This window comes from Ascaphus truei, chromosome 1, assembly GCF_040206685.1.
Source record: "Ascaphus truei isolate aAscTru1 chromosome 1, aAscTru1.hap1, whole genome shotgun sequence".
Classification (NCBI taxonomy): Eukaryota; Metazoa; Chordata; class Amphibia; order Anura; family Ascaphidae; genus Ascaphus; species Ascaphus truei.
In genome coordinates this window covers 494,445,685-494,467,107 of record NC_134483.1, presented here as the reverse complement: position 1 = coordinate 494,467,107, position 21,423 = coordinate 494,445,685, and the positions used below count along the sequence as shown (strand labels likewise).

Sequence of the window (21,423 nt, the reverse complement as noted above, 5' to 3'; positions counted from 1 at the left end):
TGCAGACATGCAGTTCGCGGAGCGGGTGGTCCGGACATGCAGTTCGCGGATCGGGTGGTCCGGACATGCAGTTCGCAGAGCGGGTGGTCCAGACATGCAGTTCGCAGAGCGGGTGGTCCAGACATGCAGTTCGCAGAGCGGGTGGTCCAGACATGCAGTTCGCGGAGCGGGTAGTCCGGACATGCAGTTCGCGGAGCGGGTGGTCCAGACATGCAGTTCGCGGAGCGGGTGGTCCAGACATGCAGTTCGCGGAGCGGGTGGTCCAGACATGCAGTTCGTGGAGCGGGTGGTCCGGACATGCAGTTCGCAGAGCGGGTGGTCCAGACATGCAGTTCGCGGAGCGGGTGGTCCAGACAAGCAGTTCGCAGAGCGGGTGGTCCAGACATGCAGTTCGCGGAGCGGGTGGTCCAGACATGCAGTTCGCGGAGCGGGTGGTCCGGACATGCAGTTCGCGGAGCGGGTGGTCCGGACATGCAGTTCGCGGAGCGGGTGGTCCGGACATGCAGTTCGCGGAGCGGGTGGTCCAGACATGCAGTTGTTAGAGCGGGTGGTTGAATGCAGCAGACCTGACGTCTCAGCGAACTGTCCAGCGGCGAGTTGCCTTGCGGCGAAATGTCCGGGCCAAACGTCATTTCGGTTGTTTATAGTGGTGAACCATCCAAATGCTACTGTATATAACAGTTGTCTGTTGCTATACAAGGAAGTGCTAAATAGTTTTAGCAATGTCTGACAGTTTATACTACGATAAATGCTTAACACTTAAATCCTGTGCGTCACAGTGCTATATAACAGCATTCATTAATCAAGCGGTACATACTAATATAGTGATAGGACAATCATTCAACTAAAGCAGTATGTACCTATTCAGGACATGAGAAAACTACTTAAAAATCTAGCAATAAAATTCCAACATTGCAAAGATAGAACTTTTCAGGCGAATGAAACAGTTTACAGCAACATATGCCAATCATGCATGCTGAGAAATAATTAATATTTTGGCATTAAATTATTTTAAATACCAACATTACAAAGGTAGAACATTTCCAAAGAGAAGACCACCATAAATCTAGTATACTGTACACTCTTCTGTCTGTGTAGTCCAATGAGGACAGATCATGGAGGTCAATATCAGAGAGAACAAAGAACACAAAGAATTTTGCTAGTACACAAATAGAAATTGACTTGCACAAAAAACTAAATTGCAGAGATTATTCCTGCTGCGCTACTTATTGTCATGGAAAGTGTTTTTTTTTTGAAAATGTAATTTCCTTCAGGAAACCAGAGTTACAAATCAGATATTAAGTAAAATGTAGGTAAAAAACAAGAAGATCTGCATGTCCCTGATGACCTGCAGCCATCTGTTAACAGTGCGGTGAGGAAGAGGAAGCAACATATTTGTCCTTTACATACACCAATTACCTTAGCTGTATTGGTTCCCAGGGGGGACTGTTTACTCTTGTACTGGGTTACACCAAAATAGCATTTATCAGACAAAGAAAACACTAGGGATAATATAAATACATTAGTTATATTTCACAATACTACTACTGGCCGAATTATAAAACCTCTAACAAGCATTTTAGCAAATCAATACATCTTTTAAGAAAGGCCTTAATTTTATTAACTAAAATAAATGATGGGTGTGCAAGCGTTTGCATGCAATTCTAAAAACAAAACATGTCTCAAGGCTACAGGTGCACTGGCAAATAGAATGTGTTTTGGAATAGAGTCCCATAACAGCATGATGCAACGGTTTCATGTACTATTCATTTAATCTGCAACCTCTTCACGTTCCTCTGCTTTCCTGGATAATGTGATAAACCTGTAGATTGTATGAAACATCAGGTCACAACAGAAACTGTTTTTTATTAGCAATCACGGCAGTATTTCAAACACACCAATATGCTTTGTTTTTCAATTTAGCAACAGATAGTAGAATTCATTAAGGGGGCAATCCCTGAAAAAAAGTATTTGAAAGAGATAGTAATAATTTTGCAAAAACAGCTGCTATAAATGGATTAACCTCAGGTTTTTTTGTTTTGAGTGCTCATGAGTAGAATACCACTTATAATGCACTCTGCTCTGGGGTTTGCGCTCTACGTATTTTATTTTAAACCTTTAAGAAATTATTTGTACTGGCTCTACTCTACAGATGTCCATACAGATAAAGCAGGCGTTACTAAGCCAGCTGGTGCAATAACACGTTAGCCCCGTCACTTTTTCGAGTGGCTTATGCAGATACAATGCTGTCTGCTCCCGCTTAGGCTAAGTTCCCGTTGGCGCTGAGCGCGCTCATGCTTGGTGAGCGCTCCAAGCATGAGCGCCGGGTGTCCGGCTTGTATTCGCGCGTGGGGGAGGGCGGGCATTGCGGGTAGTTCAGCGCGCGGGTAAGTATAGATTTTTTGTTTACTTACGCGCCGATCGCGGCTGAGCGTGTGTGCACGTGCACGAGCGCACCTCGTGAGCGGGGACTTACATATATCTATATATGTAAGTCTCCTCCGGAAGCGCCGCCCGCTCAGCGCTAGCAGGGACTTAGCCTTATGTGCCAGCGGGAGCATCAACTTCCGCTACATCTGTATATCGCTGCTCTATGGGTGTCAGTCTCAAGCCCACACATTAGCGAGAGCTGATCGGTTTGGCATGTGGCCAAGAGTAACATACCTATCGTGGTTCATTTCCCAATGTTTCCAAGGCCCTGTCAATGCAACCTACTGGAACCTTGTTAAACAAAGGAGGTTGGAACTCTGAACACTGAGATCTTACAGCCATGCAGAGATCGGAAGTGGAATTTTGGTTGCGGCCATCTCGCCACAACCAAGTCGCAGCCAGCATTTCATCTCGCCACAGCCGCTCCGGCGCTGGGACACTTAGCTGCCGGCTTTTTCACCAATGATATAAGTTAACTTAAGGGGTATCAGCGGTTAGGGTAGGGGGTTAAGGATATGTGTTTTAAGATAAGGGCTAAGGGGTTTTAGGGTAAGTGGTTAAGGTTTTTAGGGTAGAGGGCAGCGTTAGTGTTAGGGGTTAAGATTAGGTGATTTTAGGGTAAAGTTAGGGGCTTACTTTGGCGGCGAAACGGCCAGCGGTGAGATGACTCTGTGGCAAAGTGAGTAGCGGCTAAAAGCCGACGGCGACTTGGTTGGCGCAAAACGGTTGCGTCCAAATGTAGAGCATCCAGAGATCATCCTCTTTCCTAAATCCTTTCCTCTGATTCTTCCTGGTTAACGATTATTCTTTGTTGCCTGTCCCTTAGCCAATTACTTATTTGTTTAAACATAGGAAGACCTACCACCAGATTTCCTAGCTCGTTTATGCGACTCCTCTATCCTTTAGAAATCTGTGAAGACCACGTCTACTGATACCCGCCAATTTTCTTCTATAGTTGAATAGCGAAGAAACTCTCCCCTCATGTTGCCTTCAAAGTAATACCGTACAGTCAAGACAATTTATTATTTTATCTTTCAGGGTCTACAAATTGAGTTCTAGTACTTGGCAGTACAAAGTAGATTCCTCCCATTTACTTGTTTAGAAAGCAAAAATGCTTTGAAAACAAGTCACTACTATTGCTTTCTTAGTTTATAATAATTTGATATGGAGGCCTTACAATCTTGAGTTGTATATTGCTACTAGCACCCTTTAATGAAGTTGTATATTGCAAAATATCTGTTTTAAAGCCGCAAGCACTTTTTCTTGCAATTTTTTAACTTACGTTAAGAGATCTCTTTTTGCTCTTTCCTACTCTGTTTTTCATTCAATTTTTTTTTTAAATCTAATGCTCACTTTGAAATATTAAGTGTCCTAGAGGTTAAAATGAAGCTCAACCCAGAGCCCTGTGTAGTCTTAGGCCTCGTTCAGGGTGCTGGCTTCGGAGGGAGGGCGTGCTGCCGTGTGTGCTGCTGTGAGACACAAAGTATTCAATTTGAATACTGGTTTTCAGGGTAGCAACTGCCCTGTCTCCGAAGCCAGGAGTTGAAGCTGACTACAGTTTCAATAAACGAAAATTTCGTTTTTTGGAGCTGCAGCAGCGTCACAGGGACCAAGGCAGCCAATGAAATCATTCTTCAGAATGATTTCATGACTGCAACTTGGATACTTACCCTGCCGTGTGTAACCCCGCCCCCTCCCCAACGCTGAAAAGTCTGCTGGGGGATAAACACAGATCGCCCAGCAAACTGCAGCACTGCCTCCCTCATGCCCTCCCTCCGAGTCCTGCAGCTGACACCTTGAGCTTTCGCTGTTGCCGGCACTATAAGCGCAGCCTAAGGCTGCGTCCACGCTGCCGCTGACCGCGCTTGACGCGGTCAGCACAATCAATTTTCATTTGTCGGCCATGCTCACGCGGCGCACGCACTCATGAGCGTGCACGTACGCTCAGGGGCGCTGAGCGCATACCGAGACAAATTAAATTGACTTTCAGACATGCTGAGGGGTCACATGACCTCCTCAGCCAATCAGCGCCAGTCAGTGTTTTGGCCACGCCCCCGCGCTCCCCCCCGCTCGCGCTGAGAGAAAAATTTGCTGGACACCCGAACACTCATGCTTGTAGAGTTGGTGATGTCACCACTCTCAAGCATGTGCGTGTTTCGTGGCACGGGGGACCCAGCCTGAGGCTCAGATGCTACAAATGAAGAAAATCATGATTTTAACATTTAAAAATATATATATTTATTTTAAAAGAGCAGGACATGCTGAGGTAGCAAGATACTATCATTATCGGTGTTAAACTCATATAGGCTTCTGAGAGGATTGCTGCTTTATATATCTGTTAGGCAGTTTGTGGTTGCAATGCTCAGAGGTTTACCTTTTACATCATTTCAGTTAATGGTTGTGTTTTATGTGGATTTTTTTGAATAGGAGTGATTTATTATTAACTAAGCTTTAAATACCCTTAGTGCATTTTAACAAATGGTATTTTATTCATTATATATGCATGAATAATCCTGGAAGCCAGTTATCAGATTGAGTAATTTCTAGATATCCTCAATAAAGATGTCCTTAATATACAATGAATATGTTCAAATGTAGGCAAGGAGGAACATTTCACTGTACAAATCCCCAGTCACCCAGGAAAATGCCCTAATAAAGTGATTCTCTAGGAATTGTTTTTAGCATTGATTAAACTGAAGATGTTGCTGTCCGCCTGGTGAGTTCTATGTTTTATCTGTAGATTTTCTCAGTGTGATTATCCTTGCAGGAAATTATAAATGTATTTTTTAAAGGGCTGTTGGAAGGTACTGTTTCCAGTGTAAAATTACAGGGCACTGTAAGAGACTTTGGCCCAGATCCATAAAAGGGTGCTAAACTTTAGCATGCCTTTACTCATATTAATTTGATATATTTTTCAATTATTTACCAAATAATCTTTAATGCATAATATGACCTCTAAGCACACCGATCATATCTAGATAAAACTCTAACTCCAATTGTCATTTTCTATTTGGAGTGAAATAAAAATACATACAGTAACTAAATATCTAAAAGAATTGTCACATCCTATTAAAATGTATTATGACCTAATAATATGGCTGTCAGGGCCTAAGCTTCCAAACAATCTGCAGTACCTTGCTTTGTCGTATACGATTGGTTAAATCTTTTGGACACGTGACATAAAATGGAGGTATTGATATTGATTTTACCACTTTTTAGGGTCAATGTATTAGTGTATTTGCAGCATATGGGATTTAGTATTCATAAGAAGCAGAAAATGAGTCCAATGAGCTGCACTAATATAGATAAATAAGGGTGTCTTTTCACACCAGTCAAATGGGTAGCTCTTTCAATTAAGCAAATCCTTTGTTCCTTACTAACTGTATATCAATAACTAGATATCGTTGGGTGAGTGACTATTTTACATTCTCAGTTATCGTAACGTGACAAAACAATTTATAATCAGTAGAATTCAGTAGGCAAGAAGATATATTTATGCAGGATGGACATGTCACAAACATTGTCGAAGACATTACAAATATTTATAATGAAAGACCAGAAGAGGTTCTTTGATTAGACGAGTTTCCAATCTGCATCTAGAAATACAGTACATTGGAAGAAAACAATGGCTAATTTGTAGAAGCGGTACAAAAATAAAATAAAAACTAGTATTGAAAAGCTTTGCTTCAAAAAGACCTGAAGTGGATGTTTGCAAACAGAACTAGGTTTTCATTTTGCAGACAAGGTGTTGAGATTTACTAAGGCATTAAGCTAACAATAACAAGCATATCAATTTTGTGAATGGCTTGTTGGAATAGAATATTGATCCCGTTCCCTTCTCAATAGCAAAGTGTTGTCATTCCTTTCTGCAGCAAAACGTTTAGTAGTAAAGAGCAGTACACTTAATAATTTACATGTAATTGTTAACACCCTAAAGCTGCATGGAGAGTAATGGGCTATTAAGGTCATGCCAGCACAGAATTGCACTTTGGAGCCAAATGTCTACAATTTCCATTTTCACATAGAGATCATTTGATGTGTATCTTTTTATTGATCCGCATGTGTGCATCATAAAAATGGAAACTGGGAGAGGCTCAGCTGCTAGACAAGTGAATTGTGAACACAAAAAATCAGGTACCTACTCTCTTTAACCTTTGCCTACTCATCTTACAGCCATGTGCCCTAGGTGACAAATTCCCCATGTGATCACAATGTCAGAATTTGACAAACGCCTAATTTTGGATGTAAATATGAAATAAGGCAGAGAGTACAAGGTTCTCCAGCAGGAATTTGTTTAAACTGACGTTGTCCTTGGATATCCAGAGCAGGACTGTGCCCATTTTACCATCCAAAGATACTTGGCTCAGAAGACATTGCCAGCTGAATGTCAGGTACCATTTGTGGCAACAAAAAAAATTACATGGAGACCTGCCATAACCTTACTAGGGACCTATTTAGCATGTACAGTGTCTGTTTTTTTATGTTATGTACCTGTAAATTCAGCTGTACCTATTTCTACCAATGGCTAAATTTTTAGCTAATTAAATCACCTGGGAGATTGATTACTTATCTGATAATTATCAAATGGATAGGGGGAATTTAACACTGCTTCTACTGTGTGTGTATATATATATATTAGTAGGGTTGTCAGGTGGTGTCCGGTTTTGAACCGGACAGACCGGTATTTTGCCCCTACATCTGGTAAAATATAGGAGGTAATAAAGGACATGTGTCCGGTATTACAGTCATATGAAAAAGAAAGTACACCCTCTTTGAATTCCATGGTTTTACATATCAGGACATTATAACAATCATCTGTTCCTTAGCAGGTCTACAAATTAGGTAAATAAAACCTCAGATGAACAACAACACATGACATATTACACTGTGTCATGATTTATTTAACAAAAATAAAGCCAAAATGGTGACACTATTTGTGAAAAACGAAGTACACCATTACTGCTTCCATAGAAATTAAGGTGCTAAGTAGCAGACAGGTGCTGCTAATCAAATGCCCTTGATTAATTGATCATCAGCAAGTGTGACCACCACTATAAAAGCCGAAGTTTTAGCAGTTTGCTGGTCTAGAGAATTCAGGAGAGTGTTAACACAATGCCAAGGAGGAAAGACATCAGCAATGATCATAGAGAAGCAATTGTTGCTGCCCATCAATCTAGGAAGGGTTATACGACCATTTCCAAACAATTTAAAGTCCATCATTCTACAGTGAGAAAGATTATTCAAAAGTGGAAAACGTTCAAGACACTTGCCAATCTTCCCAGGAGTGGACATCCCAGCAAATTCACCCCAAGGTCAGACCATGCAATTTTCAGAGAAATTGCAAAAAAAACAAGAGTTACATCTCAGACTCTACAGGCCTCAGTTAGCATGTTAAATGTTAAAGTTCATGACAGTACAATTAGAAAAAGACTGAACAAGTATGGTTTGTTTGGAAGGGTTGCCAGGAGAAAGCATTTTCTCTCTAAAAAGAACATGGCAGCACGGCTTTGGTTTGCAAAATTGCATCTGAACAAACCACAAGACTTCTGGAACAATGTCCTTTGGACAGACGAGAACAAAGTGGAAATGTTTGGCCATAATGCACAGCGTCACGTTTGGCGAAAACCAAACACAGCATATCAGCACAAACACCTCATACCAACTATCAAGCACGGTGGTGGAGGGGTGATGATATGGGCTTGTTTTTGCAGCCACAGGACCTGGGAACCTTGCAGTCATTGAGTCGACTTTGAACTCCTCTGTATAACAAAGTATTCTAGAGTCAAATGTGAGGCCATCTGTCCGACAGCTAAAGTTTGGCCAAAATTGGGTCATGCCAAAGGACAATGATCCCAAGCACACCAGCAAATCTACAAAAGAATGGCTGAAAAAGAAAAGAATCAACGTGTTGCAATGGCCCAGTCAAAGTCCAGAACTCAACCCGATTGAAATGCTGTGGCTGGACCTTAAGAGAGCTGTGCATAAACAAATGCCCACAAACCTCAATGAACAGAAGCAACGTTGTAATGAAGAGTGGGACAAAATTCCTCCACAACGATGTGAGAGACTGATAAAGTCATACAGAACACGATTACTTCAAGTTATTGCTGCTAAAGGTGGTTCTACAAGCTATTGAATCATAAGGTGTATTTAGTTTTTCACGCATGGCTTCTCCATTTTGGCTTTATTTTTGTTAAATAAATCATGACACGGTGTAATATGTCATGTGTTGTTGTTCATCTGAGGTTGTATTTACCTAATTTTAAGACCTGCTAAGGAACTGATGATTGTTATTTCCTGATATGTAAAACCATGGAATTCAAAGAGGGTGTACTTTCTTTTTCACATGACTGTACCTCTGAACGTGCGGTGGGGAGAGCCAGGACAGGTGTCCCATGCCCATTGGATGCGGGGGGATCCGGCGGGAAGACAAAGTTGTTGCTGCTGGGCCCCGGCTCTACCCCAGCTGCCGGCCTCTCCCTCACTCTGTCCAACGCCGAGCTGCTGGCGCGTGTTGGGCCACCCTGACATCAGCGTACGCTTGAAGAATGCTGGGCTCTGCTTCCGGCGTGCGCCGGCATCAGAGGGAGGCATGGACGTGCCAAGATCAAAAGCTTGGCGTGGGTCAGTGTCAGTGAGGGAGGTCCGCTGCTGGGGGTGAGCCGGCAACTATTTTGTCCGGCCGCTGGTCCCCCAGCAGTCACCGGGCCTGGCCTGAGACCATCACCAAGGTAAATCTGTATTTTTATAGGTATTGGGAGAGGGGGGGGGGAGTATTTTTTTTTTTTATATATATATATGTATTGGGAGGGGGTGTATATGTTTTATATGTATTTGGGGGGTGGTGTATATTTTTATATGTATTGGGGGTGTGTTTTTATATGTATGGCCTGGGGGTGTATTTTTTTTAATATGTTTTGGGGTGGTGGTTTATTTTTATATGTATTGGGGGAGGTGGGTATTTTTTATGTGTATTGGGGGGTTTATTTTTATATGTATGGGGTTTTTTTTTATATATGTTTTGGGGAGTGGTGGTGCTGTATTTTGTATTGGGGGAGGTGGGGTATTTGTATGTGTATTGGGGGGGTTTACTTTTATATGTATTGGGGGATGTATTTTATATGTATTGTGGGGGTGTATTTTATATGTATTTGGGGGGGTTGGTATGTATTTGCTGGGTAGGGGTTATGTATTTGGGGTGTGGGGGGATGTATGTATTTAGGGGGAAGATTTTTTGTATTTAGGGGGTGTTTTTTGGTATCTATTTTGTGGGGGGGATTGTGTGAGGGGAGGTGGGATTGAGTGAGACTGGGGTAGTTGACGGAGAGAGGGGGTGTAAGAGAGGGGGGAAGCAGTGAGGAAGAGAGGGGGAGGGAGGAAACGAGGGAGTAAGAGTGAGATGCATGGGAGAGAAATATATGCGAGGCAGGGGGGAGGGATTGAGTGAGAGTTGGGTAATTTATGGAAGGGGAGATTGAGAAGGGGGGTGGGGAGTGAGGAAGAGGGAGTGAGACAGAGGGGATAGAAATACATGGGCGGAGGAGGGAGTCCTGGGTCCCGGGATAACTCTAGTCCTAGGTCCCAGGAAATCTGTCTGCGGCCCTGTGTGGCGGGCAGTGCGAGTGTGGAGTGCAGCCGGGAGCGGACTGAGGCGTGCGGCAGCAGGCAGCCAGCAGCAGAGTGAGACACAGCCAATCACAGTGCAGCAGGTTAGAGAGGACGAGGGTGGCGTGACATAACGGTCAGATCATTTAGAAATAACATACCTCCCCACCGAGATTTTGAGCGCGTCGCATCTTTTACCATTGTGTCCATTATTTTTGGAGAAGCCACCTGCAACCCTATGGTATAGACATATTTTATTGGTAATATGATCTTTGCATATAGTAAATAGGTTGCGTTATTGTACCTCCTTTAGAGGGGTCACTCTGAAAGCTACTATACCCCACATTTAGAAAATAAAAGTACCTATCTTTATGTGCCAAAGGTAGAGGGGTCTAAAGGAAGCAGTGACTTATGAAGTAGATTCCAAGGTTTATAACTGAAAAAAGGTATAACATCCACTTGCAAATTACCCTGGAACATGACAGTTTCAAGCAAGCTTTATTTTTTGGGGTAGATTATTAAATAAAAGAAAATAGTCTGCCAGGTGGGACTCTCGCTTTACAGCAAGAGCTGTCAATCTTTTCTAGCTCCGCCCACTCACACTCTCTCCCTAGCGACGTCACAGGACGCGTGTCAATCACGGAGAGCTCCCCCCCCCTCCTCCTCCTGTGTTTTGTGAGCGAGTTGTAAGTGACGAGCGGTGACGTCAGAGGCAGATGGAAAAAGGGAAGCGACAGAATGGCTGCCCAGTGCCGGAGTCCGCGGTGCACTGCGGAGAGGAAGGGATTCCGGCGGGAACTCGACTCCTGGCGGCACCGGCTCATCCACTGTGTAGGTGAGGGACGCTTGCACGCTTCGTGTGGTGTTGTTCGGTGTCTTGGCAGGGAGTTCAGCAGCCGGGGAGAGGAGCCGGCTGCTACTTGCCTTGCCCTGGTGGGGGGGAATCTCTCATCTGACAGGAGGACGGGATGGTCATTAAAAAAGAGGAGGGGTGATAACAAAAAGCTGGGCAAACAGGACCGTGCCCGCTGCAGGCCGGATTACCTCTTTATTTGCGTTTCAGCCCCTGTGTTTTGAAGTAATCTGATCGGTATTTACTTGTATTGAGCGATTGTCATACTAGTACTATGCCCTCCTGCACACACGGTCGCTATAGTCAATACCCTCCTGAAATATAATGTATTAATTTAACGATGCTGATCACAACACTATTGCTCAGTAACAAAGCAGATTCGTACTCGTGATTAAATACACTTCTGTTATTAAATCTCTGCCAACTGCCCCCAAACCAGGACTGCGGGGAAGCTGCGAGCAACCAAACGGTTTGTACTAACTTGTATTTGGGTTTGAAATTCCCCAGCTCGCGCTGCTCCGACCCGTTCCCCAGCTCGCGCGGCCCCTTCCCCTGCTTGCGCTGCTCCGAAACGTTCCCCAGCTCGCGCGGCCACTTCCCCAGCTCGCGCGGCCACTTCCCCAGCTCGCGCTGCTCCGACCCGTTCCCCAGCTCGCGCGGCCACTTCCCCAGCTCGCGCTGCTCCGACCCGTTCCCCAGCTCGCGCGGCCCCTTCCCCTGCTCGCGCTGCTGCGACCAGTTCCCCAGCTCGCGCGGCCACTTCCCCAGCTCGCGCGGCCACTTCCCCAGCTCGCGCGGCCACTTCCCCAGCTCGCGCTGCTCCGACCCGTTCCCCAGCTCGCGCGGCCACTTCCCCAGCTCGCGCTGCTCCGACCCGTTCCCCAGCTCGCGCGGCCACTTCCCCAGCTCGCGCTGCTCCGACCCGTTCCCCAGCTCGCGCGGCCACTTCCCCAGCTCGCGCTGCTCCGACCCGTTCCCCAGCTCGCGCGGCCACTTCCCCTGCTCGCGCTGCTGCGACCAGTTCCCCAGCTCGCGCGGCCACTTCCCCAGCTCACGCGGCTCCGGCCCCTTCCCCCAGCTCGCGCAGGCGGCTGCTGGAGAACTTCCTTTCTTTACTACTTTAAACCCGGATAACATTTGTTATCCGAGAGGAAAAACTTCCATGAACACCCTCTCAAAGCTTCCAGCTGAGTACATTCTAGATATCTATATCTCACTCTAACATCTTTAACACAGTATGTTGTGCTCACACATGTAACATGGAATGTACTTGCGTAGGCAAGAAAAAGGACCCCTTTGGAACAAGCACTCGTAAAGCTCACACGTGAAAGGATTGGGGCAAACACTTGTACTTAACTAGCATAAACCTAATGGAGAGGGTACTGCAAGCACAGTGCCTATATTAGTTACTGTACAAAAATAAAGAGGCACACCATAAATATGCAAAAAATGTTTTATTGTCCCTAAAACAAACATCCCTTTTAATGTGTTATTATTGTTAATATAATCTAGGTGTATACACAGTCTCTGGATCCTAGTTTGGATGAGGTGTGTGCTGTTGCCCCCTTGGTGTGAGATGTTGTTATTACCCACGCCTGTCAGATGTTGGTGACCTGTGCCCCAGGATCAGCAAATATTCACATCCCTTCCAATTATGACAGAGAGGGGGGTTCAAGATTTGGGCGAAGCGTATCTTTTTTTCTTGAATTACCCTATTTTGTACCTAATGACCTTTTTTTGTATTTCTATCCCAAGCTCGGTTCTTGGTGTATGCATATCGTATACCTTAAGTAATGACATGGCTTTGTTTTTTGGGAGGATGGGGATGTGAGTCACGGATCAGTACACCTCTCTGCAGAAACACCTGCTTTGACTTTAATACACCCCACTTTGTCCTAGTTTACTGAATGCAAAGACCCCCCTGTTGGGAGCGACTTCTGTGCAAGTGTCCTCACTTTTGAGGCTAAGAATATGTAGCGGGGTCCCCCTACCCTGTCTCCAGAGCAGGGAATTGTTCCATGTGGTCGAGCAGGAGTGGCTGTGGCTATGTTGATTCGGTGCACATGCGTAGTTGCGCCCGGAGCGTCCGCCATCTCATGTGAGGGTAATAAGGCTACAAATCCCAGAAGGCCGCACTGGAAAAAGCCGTGAACGACCGTTGCTGGTTTAGGACTCCTCCGCAGAATTCGAGAGGCAACAGATGGTCGCGTGGGAGCAAGGGGAGAGGAGCAAGTAGTGTCCAGGGGGCCCTGGCTTAGGCCTCGGTCCCGCTGCGCTCGTTGGCGCGGGCGGCCATGTCGCGAGTTCCCCACCAGCAGGGGAATCCTCGCGAGCCGGTCCCGGTCCCCCCTGGCGGCACAGCTGACTACACGCTGTGGCGCGTCAGCCGCTAGGAGACACAAGAGAATGGTGTTTCCTAGCGTTGACGCGTCACGTGGTGTGGCTGTGAGCCAATGGGGAGGGGAGGCTTCGGGAGGAGAAGAGGCTTCGGGGAGAGGGGAGGAGTGTGGAGTGAAAGCAGGTGAGTGCCTGTCTGTGTGTGTATGTGTGTGCGTGAGTGCCTGCCTCTGTCTGTGTGTGTGTGTGTGTGTGTATGCGTATGCGTGAGTGCCTGCCTGTGTGTGCGCGCGTGTGTGTATGAGTGCCTGCCTGTGTGTGTATGTATGAGTGCCTGCGTGTGTGTGTGTTTAAACTTACCCTCAGCAGCTCCAGCCCGAGTCCGTGGAGGATGGGGGGGGGGGGGAGAGTAGCGGGTCCCTCCGCTCAAGCCACGCCCCCCCTCCCTGTCAAGCCTCCCACTCCCGCCCACCTCCCGCTCCGGCTCCCGCTCGGTCTGTGTATGTCAGCGCACCGCCTGTCTGCAGTGCGGGTGCGCTGACTCTGGGAGCGGGGCCTTAGCCTTACTGGGCTTGGTCTATATACTGCCCCAGATAGGCCCTGAGCCACTCAGTTTAAGTATTGTAGGGACTGCCCCTAACGGTAGGGATTTCCCTATAGTTCTCAGTGACAAGACTGCTGTTGCTGTGGATTTGGTGTGAGACCCTTCGGCTGGAATTCATACCGTGCATGCACAGGCCAGGACCCTAGTGCCTCGATCAAACAGGCTGCTACAAGGATGAGCGTCCGCAAGCCTCTCTTCTGGGTGATGTGTGAACATCCCCAGCAGACAGAATGACATGAGAACTTACAATTTTTTTTTTAAAGTGACTTTGTGATTGGCTGGTGAAGTACATGTGACGCGGCTGCTGCTTGAAATTTCAACTTCAGTTGAAAGCTTGAATTGCAGCCGTGACAAAGCTGCACTTCGCCGCCGGGTGTTTTCTGTTTGAAAACTCCCACAGAACACGGCGAAAGAGTGGCGAATGCGCGCACGTCGCATTGCGTTCTGTTTGAGCGGGGCATGAGGGGATTGGTGTCGGAGGCCCGCTGCGTGGGACCTGACTGTTTTTTCAATGGTTCACAAAAGGGGGAGGGAGGGAAAGCGCTGCCCTCACACACACTTTGGGTGGGATCTGCTTTGTGGACATCAGGGTTTCAGGTGCCCAAGGCACCCTCCGTACGTTATGAAGTGTGTGTAATTCTATTACTGTGTTATTACTGTTAGTAAAGTGTGTTATACATTGGTTGTATTAATGTCGTATTGTTTCGTATGAGTAGTTAATCCCGCCTACGCTGGGATCCTCATAGGTGGAGGCGCTGCACCAAGAGAGAGAGCTCACCCCAGGCTCCCAGAAGCGGAGACTTAGGCCTCCTGTGAGCATACAGGTATAAGCAGCACACGTAATCGCCCATCGGTTTCCCATAGGCATAGGGAAATGGAGTTACATTTGGAGGCGCTGCTGAGATTCAGACCTGGGGTGCCCAAAATTAGTACAACCAAATTATGTCGCTGATCATATCATTACCGTCCTGGTGGGAGGTCTGTGACTGAGCCTTGAGAAGCTTTGTACCGTCCCACCAGGTGCTTGCCATTGTGCAAGTCACCGCCGACACCTCTTACATCTGTTTAGTACTGGGGCAGTTTCCGGGCCTACAGGCCGCACATATCCTAGGCCGTCGAATGGATCCAGAAAAGGTATGGTGCGCAGTGCTAGTTACCGGTGGATATGACCTAACGAAAGGAGCTCCTCCTACTTTGAGGTTCTGTGGAGCACTAGATAGCGGATGCCCCATAATCTATCCAGAAATACCCGTGAAGGTGGAGCCCACTAGTCCTGCCTCTAACATGCAGGAGCTTCCGATGGTTATGTCTTCAACTTCTCCAGGGAGTCCTTGCAGGAGCGAAGCCAGTGCTGCGTCCCGCCAAAGTCGACAATCTGGTCGTAGTTAACGCAGCTCGGAGGGAGTTCAGATGACCAGATGAAGGGATGGAAGTTGGTCCCTGAAAAGGAGTGGAAGACTAACCTCCCTTGGTGATTCGTGGTGTCTGACTAGAACCTATCGCCTAATTTGGTCCATTTGGATGAAGGCCAAATACTGGGGCGGATATATCTGGTCACCGACGAGCCTCTGGTTCACGTAAGTTCAGCCAATGTGCGAGAACCCTCAGCCGAACTGCCCTTTGACTTTTGAGAATCATTGTTATCTCCTGAGTTGAGAAAGCGGCCTGGGGACAATTTAATGGAGCGGCAAGAAGTGTTCTCCACCAGTGAGATGGATGTGGGATGTCGTAAGAACGTGCAACACACAATCGGGATGAATGATGCCACCCCTTTCCGCGAAAGGTCAAGATGTATCGCTCCCAGAGATGGGGACGATGTTAGGAGCATTCTGAAGGAGATGGAGCAGTCCCTACGCTTCACTCATCGTGGTGGTGAGGAAGAATGGCTCCATATGCCTGTGTGGATTATCGCACCCTGAACCATTGCACGGTTCCAGACCAATACACTGCCCCTGATCGAGGAGATCCTAAGTGCCCTGTCTGGCAGCCAATGGTTCAGCGTGCTGGATCGGTGGTCTGGGTACTAACAGGTCCCTATGAGTTCCCAAGACCAGGAGAAGACAGCGTTTGTATGCCGCCATGGGTTTTACCCAAGGCATCTGTGGGGCACCCACCACCTTCCAGATATCCGATGGAGAAGACCATCGGGGATATGAATCCCCGAGCGTGTCTGGTGTATTTAGAAAATATCATTGTCTTTGGGCAGACATTAGAAGAGCACGTAGAACACCTTCTGAAGCTCTTGGACAGACGGTCTGAAGTTGTCTCTGGATAAATGCAAGTTCTGCAGGACCTCGGTCACCTATGTGGGCCACATTGTCCCCGCCGAAGGAGTGGTCACAGACCCTGCCAAGGTGAAAGCCATGGTTAATTGGCCGAGACGTATAACACGATGGACCTTCATTCTGTCCTTAGATTCTGCAGATATTATCGGCGATTCGTGGAAGGGTATTCCAGCGTAGCCAAAGTTTTCAAATAATTAAAGTTGTTACGCCTTGGAGAATCGCGTCAGAAAGCCAAGAATGCTTGGACCCCATTCGGCAAAGCATGAACCTCTGCCTGCGAAGAGGCCTTCGCGACCCTGAAGAAACTGCTCACTGAAGCCCCTGTGTTGGCATACTCCGATCCGGAACAACCCTATGTGCTGCATGTAGATGCTAGTTTCGACGGACTGGGGGCAGTGTTGCATCAAAAATACCCAGAGGGACACCGGCCCATTGCTTACGTGAGTTGCAGCCTGACTCTTGGCGAAGTTCTTATCCCTCCAAGTGGTCTGTAGTGAACAAACTACAGGATTACCTATGCGGGGTACCCTTTGATGTAGGTAAGCGGATTGTTATCCGTCCATACATCATGACGTCCGCCAAATTGGATGCCACCGGCCACAGATGGTTGGCCGAGTTGTCCAATTACAACTTCACTCTGAAATAAGCCGGGCCCCGTGAATGTGGGAGCTGACGCTCTATCCTGAAGACCCGGACTGAACTCAGTCCCTGATGGAGAGTAGGAAGAGATTCCCGGAACTGTGATTTGGGCTATTTGTTCCACAGCCGTCGTGCTGGACGGAAACATAGCTCAGAGAGCGCTTCCAGTGGCAGATTCGTTGGACTGTCAGTCGTCCTGAAGGCATTGGAGGTGGAGGGTTGGTCAGCGCACGGGATTTTGCTCAAACGTAGAGATAAGAGGATAGGAAGATATGGAACACGGTATTAGTGTTTTAGTAATCGAACGGTACAATACAGCCAAAAGAACTTTGGAATTAAAAATGTATGAAAAATATATTTTTAAAATAGCTTAAAACTCTTTGGAATTAAAGAACCTTGGTAATTAAAAGTAAATATATGAAAAAATATATTCTAAAATAGCTTAAAAATCCTTAAATAAAATCCTTAAATAAAATTTAAATGGAATTGTGTGGTTTTTTTGTGAACAGAAGCAGAATACGTGCTATATGTGGATGACTAACAGGGTGTGTTTATATAGCCTGTTGTTGGTCTGAGGTAAAAAGGGGATAATGGGGCTGGTTAGCAGAGTTTAATGCGCAGTCTTTCCTTCACGGAATGCTGCTAAAAACAATAGCTTTCTCACCCTCCTGGTGGGGGCAGTACGTGAGTTGCTTCTCTCCCGGGGGCCCAAATAGGAAGAAAAGGGCCGAACTCGGTGAGTGAGCAAAATAGAATTTATTAGGTACAGAAAACAAAGTCAAAATAACACTCACGGTACAGCTTTAAAACAGCCCAGCATCAGCCTGATCGTCCGGTGATATTCCTCTCACCAGTACAGCTCCCGTGGTCGCGTCCGACGGCGGGACCGGAAGAGGAGGTCTTACCGGATGTCAGCAGGCTGGCTGGGTCCTTCAATCAATGGGCTCCGGCAGGGAACAACTAGTTTCGCAATAATGCTTCGTCAGGTTCCTGCCAGATGCCCTGTGTCTTCCCTCTTTATAGGCAAATACCTAATTGATGATTGGATTGGTCATCAATTGGTATTGGTACAATTAAATAATAAAATGTAAAAACGACCTTTATTGAGTGTTGGGTGTTGGACTAATGCCCAATAATATGAAAGACCAATAATGCTAAACTCTAAATACATACATAAATATGTTACAAGTAGTGACAATGTTATACACAGTAGTTAATCATGCACACATGATCTCTATCAGTTCTATGAGACCTTCCCTCACTCGAGGTGTAGGCAATTAGTAATTTGTGCAATCTACAGACATCTTTAAACAAATCTCTTAAAATTGGTAGCAGGTGCAGCACAATAACTTGTGAAGTAAACCTCTAAGTAATTCCTTCAGCAAATTAATTTCATACCTAAAGTGGCCCTTGCACTTAGAACTTCTGTGATGTGTGACATTTAAACTAAATGCAAAAAAGCTTATGCTCAGATGGATGGATTTTGAGTGATATATAAAAAATATAAAATAATAAAATAAGAATATAAAAATGTATTGTAAATAAAAATATTGTATAGATGAATATATGTGTAGTTGGGGCTACCATATGGTATCGCTTAATATGTTTAGACTATTTGTCCTGAAAAATATATATATATATGGTGTATTACCCAGGTTTAGGTGATATATGTTAAAAAGTATCCCTGTGTGTGTCGTGACTCCCCCTTTAGTTTGGAGAATGTCAATGGTGACTGGAATAGTATTGGAAAAGAATTATTCCTACAAATGTGATAGTTCAGTAATTCAAACATAATGATCAGTAATTTAAAGATGTATGGAACTTGGATATATTTTCAATATGATTCATTGGGGATTTGACCCCACGATCATATTAGGCCTTACTTAAAAGCAGAGTGATAAGTTGGCTGTGCTATACAGAGGCAGATGGACTTCATGTACTTGTTTGCACATATGCGAACAGAGAGAGTACAGAATTCTGCAATGAGAATAACAAATGTGGGTAAAGAGTATTGTTGTGTTACCCAGGCTTAGATGAAATGTTAAAAAGTATTAAAAAGTATCCTTGTATATGTCTTGCCTCCCCCTTGTTGGTAGTTTTAGGGAATGTTGGTGGTGTCTGGAATTGGATTTGGGATAAAAAAAAAAAAAAAAAAAAAATAAAATAAAAAAAAATTATTTTTATAATGTTAGTTCAAAATAATAGTAATAGTAATTAAAAATGATGCTCAATAATTGAGAAATGTGGGGTACTTGAATTCTTAGTGTGTGTTTCTAGTATTTCATTGGGGATTTGACCCCACGATCATATTGGCCCTTACTCAAAAGCAGTGTGATAAGTTAACTGTGCTACGCAGAGGCAGATAGATTTCATATAGTCGTTGGTGCATATGTGAACATAGAGAACGTAAACATAGAGATAATGTAATTGTGTACGGTTAAGCGAATGTAAGTGAATCATCCAATTGCGAAGTTACTGGTTCCAAATTCGGGAAGGGGATTGGGAGAAAGAAGAGAAGAAGGGAGAGAAGAAGAGAAACGTGATTAGTGTGTTAAATATACATGTTTCATTCTAGAAAAGCCCCAATGTCGATGTCAATGTTAAGTCCTTGGGGTGCTAGCGTCTTTAGTTTATAAATCCATAGTGTCTCCTTTCTTGCTAGTTTTGTAAGTCTATCTCCCCCTCTCCAAAGGGGGGGAATCTGTTCTATGGCTCTATATGTCAAGCCTGAGGGGTCCCCCTGATGCTGTAGTGAAAAATGTTTTGACACGCTGTGGGTCATAACCTGTCGTCGGATGTTACCAATATGTTCCAATATACGAACCCTCAGTGGTCGGCTGGTACGGCCGACATACTGTAGTCCACAGGGGCAGCTTAGTAAATAGACCACGTAGTCACTCTTGCAATTGATAAAGTGCTTGGTTTTAAATTGTTCGCCTGTTACATGTGATGAAAAGTCTATTTTGTCGTTTGACCCTTGTTTGCAAGCTTTGCAAGTACTGCACTTATAAAAACCTTTGGCTGTTGATAGCCAATTCTCGTCCCTTTTGGAGTTATCAGTTCTAAATAGGCTGGGTGCTAATTTATTCTTTATATTATCTGCTTTTTTAAAGATGACCTTGGGTCTTTCTGGGAGGTAGTTTCTAAGGGTGTCATCTCCTTGTAGAAGGTGCCAGTGTTTATTAAGAATTTGTTGTATTTTGCCTGAATCCTGGCTGTACTGAGTTAAAAATGCGACGTTAAAATTTTCTGTCGGTTGTTTTTGTGTTGTTTTTAGGATATCTCGTCGTTGTAGGAGACCTGTCTTCTTAATGGATTCATCTAGTGAGTTTTTGTTGAATCCTTTGTTAATAAACCGATTTTTTAAAATGTCTGCTTGTTCTTTAAAAGTGTTACCGTCGCTGCAATTCCGCCTGATACGGCGGAATTGGCCTGGGGGTATGTTAGATAGCCACTTTTTGTGGTGGCAGCTTGTTCTCAGTAGGTAGTTGTTGCAGTCTACTTTCTTGAAAAATGTTTTGGTTTTGAGAGAACTGTTCTCGACATAGATGGTTAGATCTAAAAAATCTACAGAGATGGGGTTTGTGCAGGCCGTGAATTTTAGATTGATTTCGTTGTCATTGATATATTCTAAGAACCGTTTTAGATCCTCCTCGCTACCTTTCCAGATGAAGAATATATCATCTATATATCTCCGCCAAAGCGCCAGATCTGCGCTAAATTCATGTGTTGACCAGATTTTGTCCTGTTCCCAGGCGTCCATAAAAAGATTGGCGTAGCTTGGTGCAAATTTCGTGCCCATTGCGGTGCCGCATTTTTGTAGGTAGTACTTTCCATCAAAGTTAAAAAGGCTATGTTTTAAAATAAAGTTAATACTCTCTAGAATAAAAGATTTCTGTTCTATAAGAACGTTTGGGTCATTGCTTAATGTCCTATCAATGGCTGAAATACCATCCTCGTGGTTAATGGATGTGTATAGTGATGTTACATCACATGTGCATAGTATAAAATCTGGGCTCCATGCTGTTTGTTCTATCAGATTGATAGTTTGTGTGGTGTCTCTGAGGTATGATTTCATCCCCACGACGTAAGGTTGTAGGGAAATGTCTATGTATTCTGACAGTCGTGAGGTGAGAGAGCCTATACCCGAAGACCGATCATTTCGGGTATAGGCTCTCTCACCTCACGACTGTCAGAATACATAGACATTTCCCTACAACCTTACGTCGTGGGGATGAAATCATACCTCAGAGACACCACACAAACTATCAATCTGATAGAACAAACAGCATGGAGCCCAGATTTTATACTATGCACATGTGATGTAACATCACTATACACATCCATTAACCACGAGGATGGTATTTCAGCCATTGATAGGACATTAAGCAATGACCCAAACGTTCTTATAGAACAGAAATCTTTTATTCTAGAGAGTATTAACTTTATTTTAAAACATAACCTTTTTAACTTTGATGGAAAGTACTACCTACAAAAATGCGGCACCGCAATGGGCACGAAATTTGCACCAAGCTACGCCAATCTTTTTATGGACGCCTGGGAACAGGACAAAATCTGGTCAACACATGAATTTAGCGCAGATCTGGCGCTTTGGCGGAGATATATAGATGATATATTCTTCATCTGGAAAGGTAGCGAGGAGGATCTAA

The 21,423-nt window shown here is 45.0% G+C and overlaps 1 protein-coding gene and 1 long non-coding RNA gene across 6 annotated transcripts in view; one reads left to right on the top strand and one right to left on the bottom strand.

Annotated features, from left to right (window-relative positions):
• Positions 1–753: 753 nt before the first annotated feature.
• Positions 754–11,492, bottom strand: LOC142465010 (uncharacterized). Its single transcript, XR_012787773.1, has 3 exons — positions 11,370–11,492; positions 10,197–10,271; positions 754–1,822 (listed from the first exon to the last, which is right to left on the bottom strand). It is a non-coding gene; the product is annotated as an uncharacterized LOC142465010 (long non-coding RNA).
• The window catches only part of LCORL (ligand dependent nuclear receptor corepressor like), an 86,223-nt gene continuing 75,504 nt past the window's right edge, over positions 10,705–21,423 (top strand). Inside the window, exon 1 of one of the 5 annotated variants that reach the window (XM_075568815.1) lies at positions 10,705–10,866. In XM_075568815.1, the coding sequence (XP_075424930.1) occupies positions 10,752–10,866 (115 nt within the window). In that variant the 5' untranslated portion in view covers positions 10,705–10,751. Of the gene's footprint in view, positions 10,871–21,423 lie in introns of all 5 variants that reach the window. The other 4 variants (XM_075568823.1, XM_075568797.1, XM_075568805.1 and 1 more) reach the window with 4 other exon arrangements.